Source organism: Oryzias latipes, chromosome 17, assembly GCF_002234675.1.
Source record: "Oryzias latipes chromosome 17, ASM223467v1".
NCBI lineage: Eukaryota > Metazoa > Chordata > Actinopteri > Beloniformes > Adrianichthyidae > Oryzias > Oryzias latipes.
The window spans coordinates 22,618,848-22,635,559 of NC_019875.2; the positions used below are offsets into that span (position 1 = coordinate 22,618,848).

General features: G+C 37.0%; 3 protein-coding genes across 6 annotated transcripts; 2 read left to right on the top strand and 1 right to left on the bottom strand.

Annotated features, from left to right (window-relative positions):
* The first annotated feature begins 4,102 nt into the window (after positions 1-4,102).
* LOC101163608 lies at positions 4,103-7,195 on the top strand. 3 transcript variants are annotated; one of them, XM_023965446.1, is made up of 8 exons: positions 4,106-4,297; positions 4,437-4,521; positions 4,762-4,862; positions 6,027-6,055; positions 6,133-6,208; positions 6,304-6,438; positions 6,546-6,640; positions 6,752-7,195. In XM_023965446.1, exons 3-8 carry the CDS (start codon positions 4,769-4,771, stop codon positions 7,097-7,099), a joined length of 777 nt encoding a protein of 258 aa, XP_023821214.1. In that variant the 5' UTR covers positions 4,106-4,297; positions 4,437-4,521; positions 4,762-4,768; the 3' UTR covers positions 7,100-7,195. The 3 variants fall into 3 exon arrangements, with proteins under 3 accessions (XP_023821216.1, XP_023821214.1, XP_023821215.1); XM_023965447.1 differs by having other exon boundaries at positions 4,106-4,293; XM_023965448.1 differs by lacking the exon at positions 4,437-4,521 and having other exon boundaries at positions 4,103-4,297.
* Positions 7,196-7,518: 323 nt separating this feature from the next.
* On the bottom strand, positions 7,519-11,700 carry sf3a2 (splicing factor 3a subunit 2). 2 transcript variants are annotated; one of them, XM_011486708.2, is made up of 8 exons: positions 11,590-11,700; positions 10,006-10,264; positions 9,856-9,902; positions 9,529-9,638; positions 9,387-9,436; positions 8,235-8,375; positions 8,091-8,159; positions 7,519-7,999 (listed from the first exon to the last, which is right to left on the bottom strand). In XM_011486708.2, the coding sequence occupies exons 2-8, from the start codon at positions 10,201-10,203 to the stop codon at positions 7,742-7,744; spliced, it is 873 nt and encodes a 290-aa protein (XP_011485010.1). In that variant the 5' UTR covers positions 10,204-10,264; positions 11,590-11,700; the 3' UTR covers positions 7,519-7,741. The 2 variants fall into 2 exon arrangements, with proteins under 2 accessions (XP_011485010.1, XP_004079236.1); XM_004079188.4 differs by lacking the exon at positions 11,590-11,700 and adding an exon at positions 11,041-11,142.
* plekhj1 (pleckstrin homology domain containing J1) lies at positions 11,177-16,274 on the top strand. Its single transcript, XM_011486707.3, has 6 exons — positions 11,177-11,703; positions 11,879-11,946; positions 12,054-12,120; positions 12,553-12,643; positions 14,164-14,227; positions 15,221-16,274. Exons 1-6 carry the CDS (start codon positions 11,610-11,612, stop codon positions 15,311-15,313), a joined length of 477 nt encoding a protein of 158 aa, XP_011485009.2. The 5' UTR covers positions 11,177-11,609; the 3' UTR covers positions 15,314-16,274.
* The last annotated feature ends 438 nt before the right edge of the window (positions 16,275-16,712 follow it).

A 16,712-nucleotide genomic window follows, 5' to 3' on the forward strand; every position in this document is an offset into this window, starting at 1 on the left:
TTTTTCTGATTTATTTAATATGTCAAAAAACAATTACATTTTGTGCACAACTGACTTTTCAAGGACAAAAACTCTGCGACTTAACTACACAGGAGCCTTTTGATGTGAGCCTTTTATTGAAACAATTAAAAAACATGAACAAACAAAAACAAAAGAAAAATTTTGTTTTTGTTTTGAAAATATCTAAAAAAAATGCATACGCACATCTTCATTTTCCTCATTTGAGCTGGAATTTGGCTCAAAACTGGACGGCTGGATATCTCCAATATTGCACGCCATTTTTGCTGCACCGTTAATGTTATATAGAGGGGGTGTGAGGGGCTGTAAGTTAGCGGGATAGCATGTAAACAGATGGATGATGGAACATTGAGGAAGGCTTTATCTACACCAACAGTCCCACCCACAACTTAGAGGCAAGAACTACTGCCGCTTTGCAGAAACTATGTCCCACAAAACGGTATAATCATGACTAAAAGACCACTGGGAACATTTTTATAACAGTTTTAAAGATAATCGAACTGGGACTTTAGCAACATGTTGTACTATTAGTTAACAATAAATCGTTTGCACATTAGGATCAGAATAAACCCTCTAAACAGTTGACCTGTTTCAGGCAGATGGATTTCCTATAACATTAACACTTTCCAATTCTAAGATTTGATAGTCCATCATCGCTTATCAAACAGACAAGTTCTTTTTTCCAAACATCTTTTTCCCCTTAGTTTTGTTTTTCAGATTGTGGTCTTTATAAACTGTTTCAAAAAAATCTTTCAAAGTTTTCCTTAAGACTTGAAATTCACAGATAATCTATTTGTTCCTTCATTTTCTTAACCCGCTGTATCTCTTGAGGGCTGCCAGAGCCTAGCCTGGCGACTGTTGAGCGAAGGTGGAGTCAACTCTGGACAGATCCCCAGTCTGTCCCAGAGCCACACAATCACATACGCACCTACAGTCACACCTAGGGACACCAATTAACCCACAGAGCATGTTTTTGGACTGTGGCAGGAAGCTGAAGTGCCGGAGAAAACCTGTGCATCCCCGCCAAAAGTCCCAGCTGAAATTTGAACCAGGGCCTTCTTACTCTACTAATGTCGAAGAGAAAAAAATATGAGACTCTCAAAAGTTGTTGTTTCCCTTTCGGCTTTTCCCATCAGGGGTCGCCACAGCGAACGAGTCGCATGGTAAACTTGGCAATGTTTTACGCCGGATGCCCTTCCTGACGCAACCCTCTCAAAGTCATATTACTAAAAGATTTCAGCAACTTTTTATTTGCATTTTGTAAATATTTCATTCGAGGAAGCTTTACTTTTACTCAATCCACGGAGTGATTCTCAGAAATAAATCTGTTTTTTGTCCCTGTTTGTTGAGATGGAGATTTTGTTTGAATTTCCATGCTAATATTCAGATTCTGACAGAAATACATTTTTGAAAGAGCTCAAATGAGCTGTGTTTGAACAAGATAGACTTTCAGACTTCTGTGATTTTAGTTCAATACAATCCTCTTAAAAATTACTGGAATAAAGTAATGAATTTAGAGAAGTGCTGATAGTGAAATGACTGATTTTAAACAAGATAAGAAAAAATTGGAACCAAAAACTTTTACAGCTATGCGTCCTTAAACCATTTTTAGACTGCTAAATAACAGTCAGCTGAGGAAATTTCTAATATGGTCAAACAAGATGTGTGAAGAGGAAATTTAAATACAGAATTTTAACCGGTCTTGGGATTTTACTGACATTCGGGTCATTAAATATATATGAAAAAAAAACATCAGTCAGTTTAAGCAGATAAATTGTTTTAATGGATTGATCATCTGACTCCACTCTATGTGAGACGATTCTATGATTTTTCTCCACGGTTTAAATGTGAACATCATGTGAATTTATGATTTGAAATAAATGTGTAAATGTCTGATGACAGATGTTACAAGCTCCAGTAAACCACCGTGACAACCACATGGGAAACAGTATAAAAACTGACAGTGACTGATTGAAACCAGTGAACTCTGCAAGTATTCCTGAGACAGTTAAGGTGCTTCGTACTTCACTTCAGTGCTGAGTGAGGGGGAGAGCATGCAGGGCAGCTGTCAATGGAGGCTGGAGAGTCAGTCTGTCCTCTCAGCCAGGCCCCATTATTGGAAGGACAAGAGAGGACAAAGAGGTTCAGCCGCTCAAATCTCAGCGGGACCTAAATCTGGAACGTAAATGTCCGAAAGCAGCATTTGCTCCATCTATTAGCAGGACGAGTCCAAAGGGAATTTGTGTTGACTTTGAAGTCGTCTTTGAGACTCTGACCCCAAATTTTTCTCAAGGAAGAAATTGCGAATCAGTGCGTTTATGCAAGAATGGTCAAAATGTCAACATCATATGCATGTTTAATTAGTGACAATTTAAAGAAATGTTGATACAGCTTAACCATTTAGCAGATATGTTGCACTCTGAATCCACAGAGGCATTTTTAAATAAAAGAGTAAGTAAAAGTCCTGCTGCAAATATGTACATAAGCAATTATGATGCATTTTAGTACTGATTTTTTTTAAATCCACATTTGTTGAGGGTTTTTAAAATACATTTTTAAATATTACAGTATTTAAGACATGTAAATGTCCTACCTTTTAGAAATTACTCCCAAACGTCTGACTGAATACCTATTATTAAGGGTATTTGGAAAATATAACTTTAATGTGATTACCAGTATATAAGTTTGCTTCCTCCCACTTCTTTTTAAGCAATTAATTGAACACCTTTTGAAAAAATTAATATTTAATAGGTTAATGCGTCACGTCTCTATGTATAAGTGTCAATATGTCCATTTATGATTAAGAGTAATGATAATGTGCATATGGATGTATGCATATGTCTATATATTTTACAATTAATTGATGACTAATTATCCTAATTTTAATATATCTCTGCATAGAGCTTTCTGTTTTTGTCTTCTTTAGCTTATCTTGTTTTGATTGCTTGAAATTAACCTTTTTTCAATTCCAATTCCAATTTTAATGGGGTTTTTCTATTACGCTTAAAAGACTTGTATGCTTTCACATCGCTAATCTAAATCCCATATAACAAAGACAATATGTTGGATGCATACAATGCACAAAAACTGTAATTTTCAGTTGAAAATAGTACATGGTAATAATTTACATTTTTATTAAAATTTTTTTTTTTTTTGCAGAGATTTGTAGTTGCAGTAAATTAGAAAAACAGATATCGTGTTGTAGAAAAAAGGTTCACCCATGAAGATAAGCAAAATGGTTTGAATTAGTCAAGTTGTGTTTCTGTCATGAAGCCATCATTTGGAGCTGCATCCTCTCTCCCTTTTTGATCAACCTTGTACAGGGTTCACTCTGGTGATTTCTGGCAGTAAAGTACCTGCAATGTGTGATTCAGCTTGAACTGGACAAAGCACCAGCAGACAAATGAGTCACCAGTAAGGCCACAAGTCTGTTTATGAACACTTTCTCTGCCTTCACATGAAAGCCGCCTGCAGCTAAACAACCTTGATACAACCCTCCCATTAATGCATCTGGTTATTTAGCCTCTTGTTAGCAGCTTCCATGTTTGCTTCAAGTTTTCAGAATTCGTAAAGTATTAGAAAATTTGCGAAATAGCTGAGGATGAGAAAACTAGAGAAGAGGAAACACAGAAATATCTCTGTGAAGACAAAGTAGTGTGGTCAGTTTGGTGGTATCTGGTGAGCTCAAAATAAAGAAAGATGTCAGCTCCTCAGCTCATCTGCATGATGGCTGGAGTGTTTGGCAGACCTCAAACATTCAAACCTGGCAGGCTTTCCGTTGCAGGACTCAAAAACAACAGCACCCTCTACTGGTGGACTCTCTACCAACACCCACAGAGCTTCAAACAAACCAATCAGACCCAAAAGGATTTTTGAACAAAACTTTCTAATTGTTGTACTGTTCTAGCTATAAATATAAACGTTTTTTGTTTTTGTTTTTTTTTTTGGGGGGGGGGGGGGGATTAAGAACTGCTTAATAATGCATTTATTTTGAAAAAAAACGTTTTATTTTCACTCCACATTGAACGTACCTTTATTTTTTTTTAAAGCATTTTTTTTACCTCTTCTTCATGTCGTGGACTCTGACATTTGTTCATGAAGGCCAGCTCAGTCAACGCCTCTCACTGACTGACACCCTTTTGTTTTTTCCTTCTTCAGCAGCTGTGCTTGGCTGTCAGACAGCCCACTGAATGACGGAGCTCCCATCTCTGCGGAGGAACAACTGATCCCCGTCAAAGGTTCCCCAACGCTGACCAGGAGTGCTCATATGTCAAGGCAGGTAGGTCATTCTTTATATCAGGGTCAAAGGTCAGTCTTCATCTGCCGGTATTCAATGGCACTGAATATCCTAAGACATTTTGTATGATTTGATAGGAATCCATCTTTCTTTGTAGTGACATTGTCTCGTCTATTTACAGGGCTGCAAGGACACTAGCTCAGTTTCCATTTAAAAATGTCATGTGAGACGCCAGGGCGACACAGCATTCTTCTGTAAATGTGAAGGTCAGGAAACTGTCTGGCCTTTATTCTAAAAGTGGAGAATTTAACCTTTTGCTTCAAACAATCTGTGCAGCCAAACTGAATGTAAATGAGAAACAATATTTTGATGTGTTCTATCCTTTTACAACTTAAATTATTGTAAAGAAAAAGCAAAACCCTTTCTTCCCATGTGTGTTACAGGTACACACCAATAATCTGAAAAACAAACATAATTCATTTTTTAAATGTCTTAATTTTTCCCAGACGAGGAATGGAAGAAAGCTACGAAACATTTGAGGAGGAGTTGGGGCCATCGAGAGCAGAGCCTCCTCCACAGAAGCCTGTTCGACAGATCCGCAGACCAGGTGGTGAAAAACACAAGCAGACACTAAATCTGTGATGCCTGTGGACAGATATCTTCATCAACTGCATTTGTCATATCAGTGAATTATAGATTCTCAAAAGCGATGGCACAAGGAGCCGCATGACAGATGAGCTCTGCAGCAGTGATAATGAACCACAAGCAGTTCTCCATTTCACATGCTGTTAAATAAAGACTATGGGGAACACTGATACAGTTCATTTGTCTTAAGGTGTTTTTAAAAAAAATGGTTATAATCGCTTATTTCTATTATAAGAACACATAAGTTTCATTTGAGCAAAAAGCTGTTTGTTTCGTACTTTTGTGGCCAAATAAACCTCCAAAAGTCATTTTAGTCTGTAGCAAACAATGACGTAGGTTTTCTCAAGTTCAGAAAATACCATGTATACAATTACATTTTTAAAAAAAGGTGTAGCGTGAATAAGTGATGACTCTGATCCAGAAGACAATGTTACAAAGTTGTCAGTGAATTATTGCTTTATTAGAGTATCTCTAGATCAGGGGTCTGCAGCCTGAGACTTTCGGCTCAGATGCGGCTCTTTTACCCTAATATTGAGGCTAAAGAAAAATAAAATTGTACTTTTTTAAGAGTAAGGGTTACTAAATTAGCAGATTTAATTTAGATCAGTTAATACTTTTATGGCTGAGGTGCAGCTAGAAGTAAGCTGTAGAAAAAAGTATGATGACCTTAAAAAAGAGATCTAATAGATCAAGAGATAATGCTATTTTTTTCTTCTGTTTAAAACCATAGTAGGATTACAATCATTCGGATGATTCTGTTGGGCACAGGAAGTCTTATTTTGAAAGGAAGTTAGACAAGCTTCTGTTGAAAGTTTAAAAATTCAAATACACAATTTGAGAAAATGCTAGTTTCTCTTTATATTTCTGTTATTATTCAAACCAAAAGAGAAATTTTATTCAAGTTATTATAAAGCAATGAAATGAATGCAAAGCCGTTTATTTTCCTAAAAGGCAAAATAAAACTTTGTGGCTCCTTCTAGGTTTTGATAAGTAAGAAACAGACCAATATGGCTCTTTTACGGTTAGAGTTTGCAGACGCCTGCTCTAGATAATCAGTTGCAGACATTCAATATTTATCAAACTGTCCTCCATAAATAAACCTAACCAGATCTCATTATTGTTTCAGAAATGTATGCCCCAAGAAAAATCAGAGAGGTCAGCAGCAAAACAGCGAAAATAAAATGTATTGAGGTTCCATCTTTTGGGTCTAAAACGATGCTGTTCTCCTGCAGGACACAATGCCGGTTTCACAGCAGCTGAGATCGGAACCCAAGATTTTAACCAAAGAGCCCAGTTTCTCCACAACAGGTTGAGATTTTCCACCCCTTTCTAGGGTCTTGATGGATGTGGACATTTAAAGCACAGCAGCAGTAACCTCGGCCCGTCGTCTCTTCCTTCCTCAGCATCCCTGCACAAAAGCGTATCCATCCAAAACCTTGCTCAGGTAGAAACGCCGTGGGAGAGCGTCACGCTCAACCGCTGCCTGTTTGTGGCCATCACCATTCTGGTGCTTACATCAGGCTTCCACAGACTTAGTGGCAAGTGGAGAAGAAAACATACCTGTTTTTAATGAGTTCAAACCCAAAAACAAATAACCAAAAAAACAACCACAGTTTTAACTAAATTTGGGATATTTAACCCACAGAAACTCTTCGTGGTCAGAGACCAGTTGATGAGGAAGAGGATGGACTCATGAGGAGACCGTTGAAAATGTTACACAACAGAGGGCAGCCTCTACAGGTGAACTCGTGATTTTACTTCTTTCAAACTTTAAAGTATCTTTTAAATTAGAGAATAATTGATGAAATTATTCAAAAAATCTGAAGTCTCAATTCATCTTTCTCCATGTAGCCAGAGAAATCTCTGTGGGAAGTCATGCTTTGGTGGCTGCCTGACCTTGACGATGATGCAGAGGACAATGGGATCAGAAGAGGAAGATCAAAGACAGGAGGCGTTACACAAACAGCAAGAACCCACAGAAACAGGCAATTTGCTGGCAAAAAACTCCTAAAGCAAAGAGATGGAAAACTAAAGGAAAGGAGAACCAGGAAAAGGATGAACAAAGAAATCAAAGACGAGGAAACGGAGAAAACGGCCGACATGAAAAGAGAAACAACTGAGGAAAGGGAGGAAGAGACGGTTCCTAAGAAAAACAAGAGCTCCACAGTAAAGAAGGAAAAGAAACAAATAAAAGAATAAAACAAGAATTAAGGCAGCAACAAGTTTCCTTACCCATGCATTAAGAAATGGCGGGAAAGATCATAATGTAATTAAAGCCACCGTTATCAATTCAAATATGATTTTTCTTTGAAGTTTTATGAATCAGTTTCTTTGAGGTTAGGTTTTGTAAATAAAATGGAAAAAAAGAATTATCTACTAAAAACTGGTTCAATGTCAACACTAAATCATGAACAAATATCACAAACTTTAGATATTTGTTATAAATGATTGATTTAATTTAAGAAATCTATTTTAGGAAATTTCGTGCTTCATAGTTTTCATAAAGCTAAACATTCTTTAGAAATCGTTTAAGAAAGTGTCAAAAATTGCCAAAAAAATATTAAAAATAACAGCTCAGTTTTTTTAGGAGTCAGTTTTTCAAAAAACACAAGAAGATGTTTACGTTTTTCAGATTTTCTGGTCAATTTAATTACAAAAACGCACAAGATGCAACTTCCATCGTAGCATAAAATCCTAACAAAACAAACGTTTTCAGGGCATAAAAGCCTCCACATCCCCCCCCAAATAATAGATACTTGTAATGGGAAAATAAATCCTCCAAATGGTCAAATGAAACTGGAAAAGGTCAGGACATCGACATCAGCACCACTAGCATCCTGATCAGGATAATGTGAGGCCCTCTGGAGGGGGCGGTCTCATCGGCATGGGAGGCATGGGCATCTGATGCGGCATTGGCGGAGGGCCTGAAGCCCCGGGTGGAAGAGGAGGAACCGACATCCCTCCAGGTGGAGGAGGCATATTGTCACCTGGTTGGCGAGGTCCGCTCATTAGAGGAGGGGGGTGTTTCATACCAGGAGGTAGTAGATTACCTGACTGAGAAATGGCTTTCTCCATTTTAAAGTGGAATTGCAAGAAGAACTGAAAAAAGTTGAAGAAAAAATAAAAAACAAAACATTAATGCAAATACTTTCTCTGGTGCAAGATTGGATTAGTAACAACTTATTAGTACCTGTTTAGTCTCCTTGTTCCAATGGGTCCAGAAGCGGGTTTCTGCTTTATCAATCTCCCTGCTGGGTACCTAACAGAGAACATCTTTAAATGTTAAATCATCATACACATTAAGAACAATGCGTAACTTACAGATCTAACTTGCCTTGAACGCAATTGTTTCATATGGCTCTGCAGCAAAAAGCAGGTACTGCCAGCGGCGATCAGGCGGCTCAATGCGCTGTTCATAAGCAGACATGAAACGGTGCCGGGGTCCAATTCCCTCAGCAATTTCTGGATAATCAATCTTAATAAAAGACAAAATAGAAAACATTTATTACACAAATAAGTCACTTTGTTGACTAAATGTCTTTGTTGAACTGTATTAAATAGCCTTTAGTGTAGGTATTGACATTTTACATCCATTAAAATCCCCAAGATATGCCTGTGTTATTATAGTAAAAGAGAAATATATATAAAACACACATTAATTAAAGAAACAAAAAAATAAAAAACAACATCTCAAGACATAGACAAAGTCAACGTAGCACTACAGTCCTGTTTACCAATTAGTTCCTGTATAAAAACGTACATTTAAATAACATACTTTACACGCAGAGACATTAAAGCAAGAATCGGAAAAGCGGCCGCAGTATTCAAGATGCTTAGACCTATCTGGTCATCCCAGCACATCACCCAGGCAACAAAGCTCAGAATTTTCAATACAAACGTAAAATCTGTGCTGTTATACGCATGCGAAACATGGCGCACGACCAAATCCGCAATCCATAGACTCCAAACCTTCGTCAATAGATGTCTCAGGACCATCACTAGAATCAGATGGCAAGACAGAGTCACGAACGAATGCCTTTGGAAGTTAACCAAACAGGAGCCAGTGGAGAATCAAATCAAAAGGAGAAAGTGGGGATGGCTCGGACACACGCTCCGAAAACCACAAAACAGTATCACTCGCCAAGCGCTAAAGTGGAACCCACAAGGCAAAAGAAATCCAGGACGGCCCAAAACAACATGGCAGAGAACAACGGCGGCGGAAGCCAAAGCTCTTGGATTATCATGGGGCCAGATAGAAACCGCAGCCCAGGACAGGAGAGGCTGGAGAGACCTAGTAGACTCCCTATGCCCCGACAGGGGTGAAGAGGATTAATGATGAGGATGACTTTACACGCAGCCCAACGTTAATCAGCAGTTTAAAAAAATTAAAATAACAGGTCACTGTCATCTTAGCTGTAACTCATCATAAAATAATTTGTCCTTTGAAGATTTTGTAAAGTTCCTCTGACTTCCCCTCAGGACTGACCTGGAATAGTAGGGACTGCTGGCCGATCTCTGGGTCCCTCTGTTTGGTCACTAGAAAGACCAAAAACATGTTTACCATACAACCATAAGAACAACATGCAGTTTCACCCAAACAAGATATACAAGAGAGATTATAAGCAAACCTTTATAGCCTGGTCGACCAATTTTGACAAACTTCTTGACCTCAACTTTCAGTTTTGCTGGAGCTGGTTGTGCAGGAGATTCTTTTGCCTCCTTGGCTGCTCTTCGTGCCCTGAAATATAGTACAAATAGTTAAATATGTGATGACTAAAAGAAACATCTTCAGCGGTTTTTTAAACACAATGATTCGATACATGACCTAACAAAAAACATTTAAATGGCTTTAGTTAAAGCATTCCAGTTAAATGAATTGTGTCACATCTTTCCCCCCAAAGATATTATGAAAACACAACTTAAGCTATGCTAAAATAAAGATGAAATGAACTTACAAGTTAGTCTGATGTTTCTTTCCTTGTGTGTGAGCCAAGTAGCTTCCCTGTAAAACAGTAGAGGGCAGAGCATTTTTTTAAATAGGAGTCAAAACAAACCAAAAAAACAACTTTATGCATATTTTTTTATTTCCAAATGTATATTCTAACCTCATTGTTGTGAAGGGTCAGACAAAGTTTGCACTCATATGATCCTAAGTGATTTTTCATAAAGTAGGGATCTTTATTGATATCAATAGTCTCCAGGGCCAGCTGACGCAACCGCTCCCGCCTGTCACGGTTACTTTCAGAGGCAGAGGCCACCCCGCCGCTGCCGGTCTTCCCTCCGGCTCGATGCTGGAAATCCATCTCTGTGAGGTGGACTCAGTCACAAGGTAAGAAAACAGGAATCCTGTTGATCTCTTCTTATCTGGATAGAAAACATGTTTTTGTCAACTCATGATTAATACTACAAGTAAGCATTCTATTGCTTTGTTAACGCAAGTCAAAAGACAGAAATTGAATTTGCGAAAAGGGTTATTACTTCTTGAGCTCAAACTTTTTCTCCACAAAAAAAAAACAACTTTATATAAAAAATTGACAATCAATACATAGCATCTCAACTGACTGAATAAAAAAGGGGCCAAATGAAGAAAGTAATAAATAAAATAAATTAATGGGGGGGGGGGCAATTGCAGAGCATAGTTAAGGTTTCACAAACTTAAACGGGGAGAAAATAGCATCACGAATTATTTAAATCTTATTTTTGAAACTATTTAAGGCCTTAAAAAATATTACTTGAGCACACATCTGTAGCCAACAAAACGTCCTCGAGTCGACCAATTGTAATTGAGTATTTTTGTGGGTGCAAGAGAAACCCATAAACAACGCAGCAATGTCAAATAATATTCATAAATGAAAAAAAAAATCCGTAATAGTTTCATCATTTTAACAACCCAGTTTTAACTCGTCACCGAATAAGCATGTAGCAATTAAATAGCATTACTAGCTAGCTAAAGACAACATTGTGAAAATGCTAAGCTAACCGGTAGCGACTTATAAAGAGCATCTAAAGCTCAACAAATCAAATTTTAGCGGAAAACAAAGAAAAAACGTATAAAATGATCAATGTTTAGCTTTGCGAGTAACTATATATTCAGCATAAATTATAAACAACGTTTCAAACAATCCGCTAAACACACTTACCAGTTTGCTAACGAGGGCACTACGCAAGCGTTTGTTCGCACTGAGCATGCGCCAAATCATTTCCCGAGTTTGTCAACCGTTAAAAAATGATGCCCCCATCTGGACTGGAGCGGGTGTTTGCCCTTGTATTTACTTATTTTTTTCCCCTCTTTAAAACTCAGAATCATAACGGAACGATCGTTAAAATGTTGAATTGTTACTAACTTCAAGTGATTTGTTAAATATAGACTTTAAAACATTTTTGACCCTCGTTTGTTCCTGTACTCGTTGATCCCCGTGTATGGGAGTGTCGGTGCAGAGAGAGAAAGCAGCCGATGCGTCCGTTTGTAAAGAAGGAGAAGTGTTACAATTGACCGCAGAAATGACCAGTTATTCCTCGACACTTTTCGAATACATTAGATAGCGAGCCGACTAATTCCACGACAAACTGTCGCTTAACACGTCGTAAAGTTGTTACGCAACTCAACGATGTTTTTAGTCAGGAAAGCGGAGCAGTAACAGACTGAAGTCCACCCCGCCCGCCTGCCTGCCTGTCCGGGTTGAATGTACCTGCTTCCACCGGGACTGGGATGCGTTTTAACGAAAAGGAGATGGTCTCTTTGAGCCGCCAGCCTTCGGAGATGGCAGCCGAATTAGGAATGCGGGGACCCAAAAAAGGAGACGGTAACGCCGGAGCGCTGATATTTATCAGTGACGCAAATGAATAGTTCCTACTTTGTATTTATTATAGGCCTCAATCTCTGACCGAATTATTTAAAAAGATGGATTATAATTACATATTCTCTTTTAGCGATGGACATAGCATAACTGATAATATTATTATTATTATTGGATGCAGTTGTCAAGAGGAGACTAGTAAAACTCGTCGTTAACTTCCTGTTTTACTTTCGGATAGATGAAGAGGAGGTGAGAGATGATTTCTTATTTCACCACATTTTTAAGTGTTTTGTATTATTTATATATACTTTTTTTTAAGTTGAGGTTCCAGTTTTTTGCTTTTTTATTTTTTTTAGCCAATTGGAGCTTTGCTGTTGGAGCAGTGTCGAGTGGAGAAGGAGGACAAACAGACTTTCTCCATTGGTGAGTGAGTCACTATTACTTGCAATACTTTCACTCCAACAAAACAGTTACTGCTTTGCTAAGTAGGGTTGTCTAATATAATTTCTTTAAATTTTCAGTACAAATTCAATTTTTTTTAATCACATTTTTAATGTTACAATACACAAGGACATTAATTATTTCTTTTTATTCGGTTTATACATATAATCTATCTTGGAAAATCTGGTTTTGGAATGTACATTTTAAAGGTAAATTTGTATGATATTAAATCATTAAGTTATGAATCAATTCAATTCAGTATTTTGAAAGAGAAACACAAGCTTGCGGTTCAGTGAATGAGACCATAAATATTGTCTGACTTTTTTTTCTTTCTCTAAAATATACAGCTGAATTAATGTTTATAACATTTATTTTAATTGCAGTATATGCTTCTGATATTTTCTCTGCTGACAGCGTTTCTAGATGAAGCAGAGAGGAAATATGTGTTTGAATGTGACTCTGAAGACCAATGTAAGGAATGGATAGATGCTATTATCAAAGCCAGGTACGTTTTTTTAATCACTTTTATTAACAAACACATTGCCATTTTTTATGGAGTTATGAAACATAATTTGTAATAATGTAATTCAGCGGGAAAAAACAAAAATAGTTTCATTTATAAATACATCTTTTTTAAAGCCTCTGCTTAGTGTGTTGATCCAGTTTTTATCTTAAAGGAGTACAAATCACAGTCAATCTTGAGAAAAATAAAAGTGCAATAATACCATTTATCTGTGGTACTTGGAGTTTCCAGTAAACAGTGAATTGTCCTCATTTGAAAGACCTGCTGATGTGGTGCTGCTTTTCGCCTCTTATCTTCCAAATTACGTCCTCCAACAATACGGTCACAGGAAGTCACGTGTGGCCAAGATAAAAAACAAAACAAAAGCATCTTTACAACTTTGCAAATTTTATCTGACCAATTTGCAAGCTATTACTAGCAGCTCATATAGGTTTAGTTATAGTAACAGTAGCTGTTCAAGCTTAAAGTTTAAGTTAATTTACAGTATTAGCTCTGTTTTTATTAGTCTGGAGTTTGTTTGACCCATTTGGATAAATCCAGATAGTTAGTCCAATCAAACCACATTTCACATAAAAAAAACCACAGAGAACTTGAGAATGCCATGCTTAGTCTGCATTTTTTTTTGTAGTCTTTTTGCATGTATTCTTTAAAAAGTGCTACCAATGATGCAATTTTAAAGCAACAAACTCAAATAAACAAATATTCGCTCCATGACAATATCACAAACTATTTTAGTTTCATTGCAACTGAACTTCATGTTTGTTTTAGTTGTTATGCAGAATAGTGAGTAAGGTATGGCAGCATAAATGACCTTTCCCCTAAATAACCATAAAACTGATTTATTCAAGGCAATATTTTCTTTTCAGAAGTACAGCGGTCTAAGTAAAATTGGATAGAAGATGGATAATTTTTAGAAAGATAGGACTATGTGTCATTGATATTGGTTCTAAAAAAAAGAATTCATGCTTTTTTAATGTAACATATCAAAAACAAAGTTGCAAACAGTTCTTTCAAGCAATTTAGGACCATGAAGAATTTTTGGCATGAAATTGTTCACCAGGTTGTAGAAACATTAAATCCAAGAAAATGACATTTGTGTAAAGTCTAAAAGAAGAAGATATAAAAAATGAATGCCTCAAAATGGTAAAACAGATACGTTAAATGTGCTTTGAAATAATTCTTCTAGTACGATTCTTGGTGTGAAGCAGCAACATTTTCTCAGTGTTGACATTTACCATTTAGGATGAAGACAGCATTGATTTCCCAAAGCATCGTGCAGCAGCAGAGAGTATGTGCTGATTCCAATAAACCAGTGCAATGATCAGCGTGTTGAGAAAAAGCAAACACTGGCTTAGATTGATTGGAAAAACAGATGGTCTCAGAATAAACTTGACATTCAAATCAAACATGTCTAAATGCTGGAGCTCTGGTCTTTACTTTTAGTGGATGAAGATGAATTTTTTTCTCTATGTTCGATTCATTGATTGTCAAATCTCTTGCAGCTATGAGTTCATGAGGAAGAACCTGATATTCTATCGAACTGAAATCCACAGACTCACAGGAAAGGTGAGACCTTCCACCATCACACAGATCAATACTTCTATTCATTGATTTACCACAAAAGAAAGTAAATACATATTTATATAAAACTTAAACCTGCTCTCTTTAAGGTAAAGAAAGTGAAATTCAAAATACACCAATAATTGCTAAGCTATTCTCCTACCTTCTACACACCCCTCCCTCTGTGATCAATTACCTGATAGATCGGATTGACTATCAACTATAAACTAAAGATCATTAAAGAATTTAAAAAAAAAGTAGGCACCTTAAATATGTTTCAAAAGATTTCTCTTAGAGAATATACTTTAAGCTACAGAGAATGTGATCTATAGACTTTTTTAAAAGCACATTCACTGTATTTGATTGTATTTATTAATATGCTTAAAAATTCGTACTTTTACTGCTGTAAAAATAGATGTATGTGATTTTTTTTTTGATTTTTTTGAAATAAAAATAAAATATTTTATAATAAATTGCATTTGTTTTGGGAGCTGCTCATAAAAAGTGTGGAAAATTCACATAAAAAAGAGCAAGAATAATAGGAAAATACAATCTAATTGGGAGACGTATGAAACAAAACATAATGTAGCTGCTGGATGAAGCTGTTGCTGTGGGCAGGACTGATCTTCTTTAGTGCTGTTAGAGAGCTGAAAAGAGGTTAGAGTCAAGGGAGTTCATTCTTTCAACAGAAGGGAGTGCGGTTTTGTTTACCATTTTTAATGAAAGCCTTCCATAAAGGACTCCTTTATGATTCCCTGACGGAAGTGAAGGTAAATGTCACGACAGTGCAGACTTTGTCTGATATTTAAACCTTTTTTCTGCTTTAGTTTAGAGACAAAAGTCTCAAAAGTGGAGCTTGTGAAACATAAATACAACCCAGCCTTCATGGGCGAATAGACAACAGTCCCATGAAGTGCTAAATTAGCTTTTTTGTGTAATTTTATACTACTGCTGGGGTAAGAGAGAGCTGTCTCTGAACTTTGCCTGCTTTCTCCACAGGACCCTTTGGAGCAGTACGGTATATCTGATGAAGCTCGCTTCCAAGTCAGCAATGGTCTGCAAGCTTTGCCCAGAGAAACCTCCACACTGTAGACCAGAAAGCTGTGTAAACCCTGCTGTAGTTCAGTCAGCCATTCCGGCATTAATTTACTGGTTTGAAAAACCACTGCCTTTCTGTTTACACAGTACTGCGCTGCTCTGTGTGGTTTGGGGACTTCTGTGTCCCTGTCAGTAATTACTGCCGGGACAGATCTTTCTAAATCTCTGTTTTCATGAGAAACTTCAATGCCATTTCAAGGGAAAAACTCAGTCCCCTGCCTCTTGAGTTAGAAGTACAATACGTTTTCTTTTCCATTTGCTCTTCTCCACATTCAGATAATACAATGAAATGTTTGGATTATTGTTTTATTCTGTGATTTCTTCTGTAAATTTGAGTGAGTGTATGAAGCTTAAGTCCAGGACACAGGAATATCAGATGCAAGTAAATTCTTTTGGAGAGTTTTCATCTGTATTGATTTAGACTGCAAGAATTGATTGTCCTGCTGTACTGAGCCACATGTTTGCCCACTTTTTTTGTAAAAATGAGGATTACTAGCTGTGTCGGAACGCATTTACCATGTAAAGCTACACTTTTGCACGTTAGCGGGTGTTAGGGGATGTTTTTTTTTTTTTATCACAAAAGTATTTACTGACTTGAACCTTTTAAAAAAATGTTTCTAAGTGAATCTGATTCTCGATGTAAGCTGTTGAACCACATAGGGAAATAAATGCAGATTCTTGAGTGGATTTCTTCAAAATAACATCAATATCTGGAAGGTGTTAGCAAAATTGTTAAATTTCTTTCACTCAGCCATATTACCATGTAGGGCATTGCTGTAATATTTAACTGTCTTTTTAATTTTTTTGATTAGTCAAGAAAACATCGGCTTACTTGATGGGATCCTTAAGTATTTGTTGTAACCTTTGCAGAAAGAAATGTTTAGCTAGATTTTGCTCTTAGTACACTTGTTTCACTTCCGCCTTTTTATACCAATAAAGCAATTTGAAAAATGAATGGATTCCATCCAGTCAAAAATGTACTCAAGCTTCATCCAGAAGTTGCTTTTTCTCTTCTTGAAAAGGTCGTGGATGTCAAGCCTGTTGTTCAAGGGATTCATACTCCTCCATTACCTTCACATCTTCCATGATGGATTTAGGGCATGACATGTTGCTGCAGCTGTTAAAAAAACGTAATCCCCTCCTTTTGTCCCCCCCTTTTCAATATCAGATGGTTGTTTCTAAAACATGTCACCGGGTTGTCTATCGGTTTTCTGTTTTCAGTCCTTAAAACATTAATCTCTGCATCGTCCTCGCTCACACCACCTTCATGTCCTCCTTGATTACAGCCATGAACCTCCTCTTTGGTCTTCCACTCTTTCCTGGTAGCTCGAACGTCATCATCCTTAAATGGATATCCTTTTACCCTGTAATCACATGTATGACCCTCACCTTG

What these genes read in the sequence shown, in the direction of transcription:
- sf3a2 (XM_011486708.2), bottom strand. Translation starts at nt 10,203, where the DNA reads ATGGATTTCCAGCATCGAGCCGGAGGGAAGACCGGCAGCGGCGGGGTG. An exon ending in ATGAAACAATTGCGTTCAAG is followed by an intron (nt 8,160 to 8,234) that starts GCAAGTTAGATC and finishes GTTCTCTGTTAG; the next exon opens with GTACCCAGCAGGGAGATTGA. An exon ending in GGAACAAGGAGACTAAACAG is followed by an intron (nt 8,000 to 8,090) that starts GTACTAATAAGT and finishes AACTTTTTTCAG; the next exon opens with TTCTTCTTGCAATTCCACTT.
- plekhj1 (XM_011486707.3), top strand. Translation starts at nt 11,610, where the DNA reads ATGCGTTTTAACGAAAAGGAGATGGTCTCTTTGAGCCGCCAGCCTTCG. An exon ending in CAAACAGACTTTCTCCATTG is followed by an intron (nt 12,121 to 12,552) that starts GTGAGTGAGTCA and finishes CTCTGCTGACAG; the next exon opens with CGTTTCTAGATGAAGCAGAG. An exon ending in TCCACAGACTCACAGGAAAG is followed by an intron (nt 14,228 to 15,220) that starts GTGAGACCTTCC and finishes CTTTCTCCACAG; the next exon opens with GACCCTTTGGAGCAGTACGG.
- LOC101163608 (XM_023965448.1), top strand. Translation starts at nt 4,769, where the DNA reads ATGGAAGAAAGCTACGAAACATTTGAGGAGGAGTTGGGGCCATCGAGA. An exon ending in GCCCAGTTTCTCCACAACAG is followed by an intron (nt 6,209 to 6,303) that starts GTTGAGATTTTC and finishes TTCCTTCCTCAG; the next exon opens with CATCCCTGCACAAAAGCGTA. An exon ending in AGGCTTCCACAGACTTAGTG is followed by an intron (nt 6,439 to 6,545) that starts GCAAGTGGAGAA and finishes TTTAACCCACAG; the next exon opens with AAACTCTTCGTGGTCAGAGA.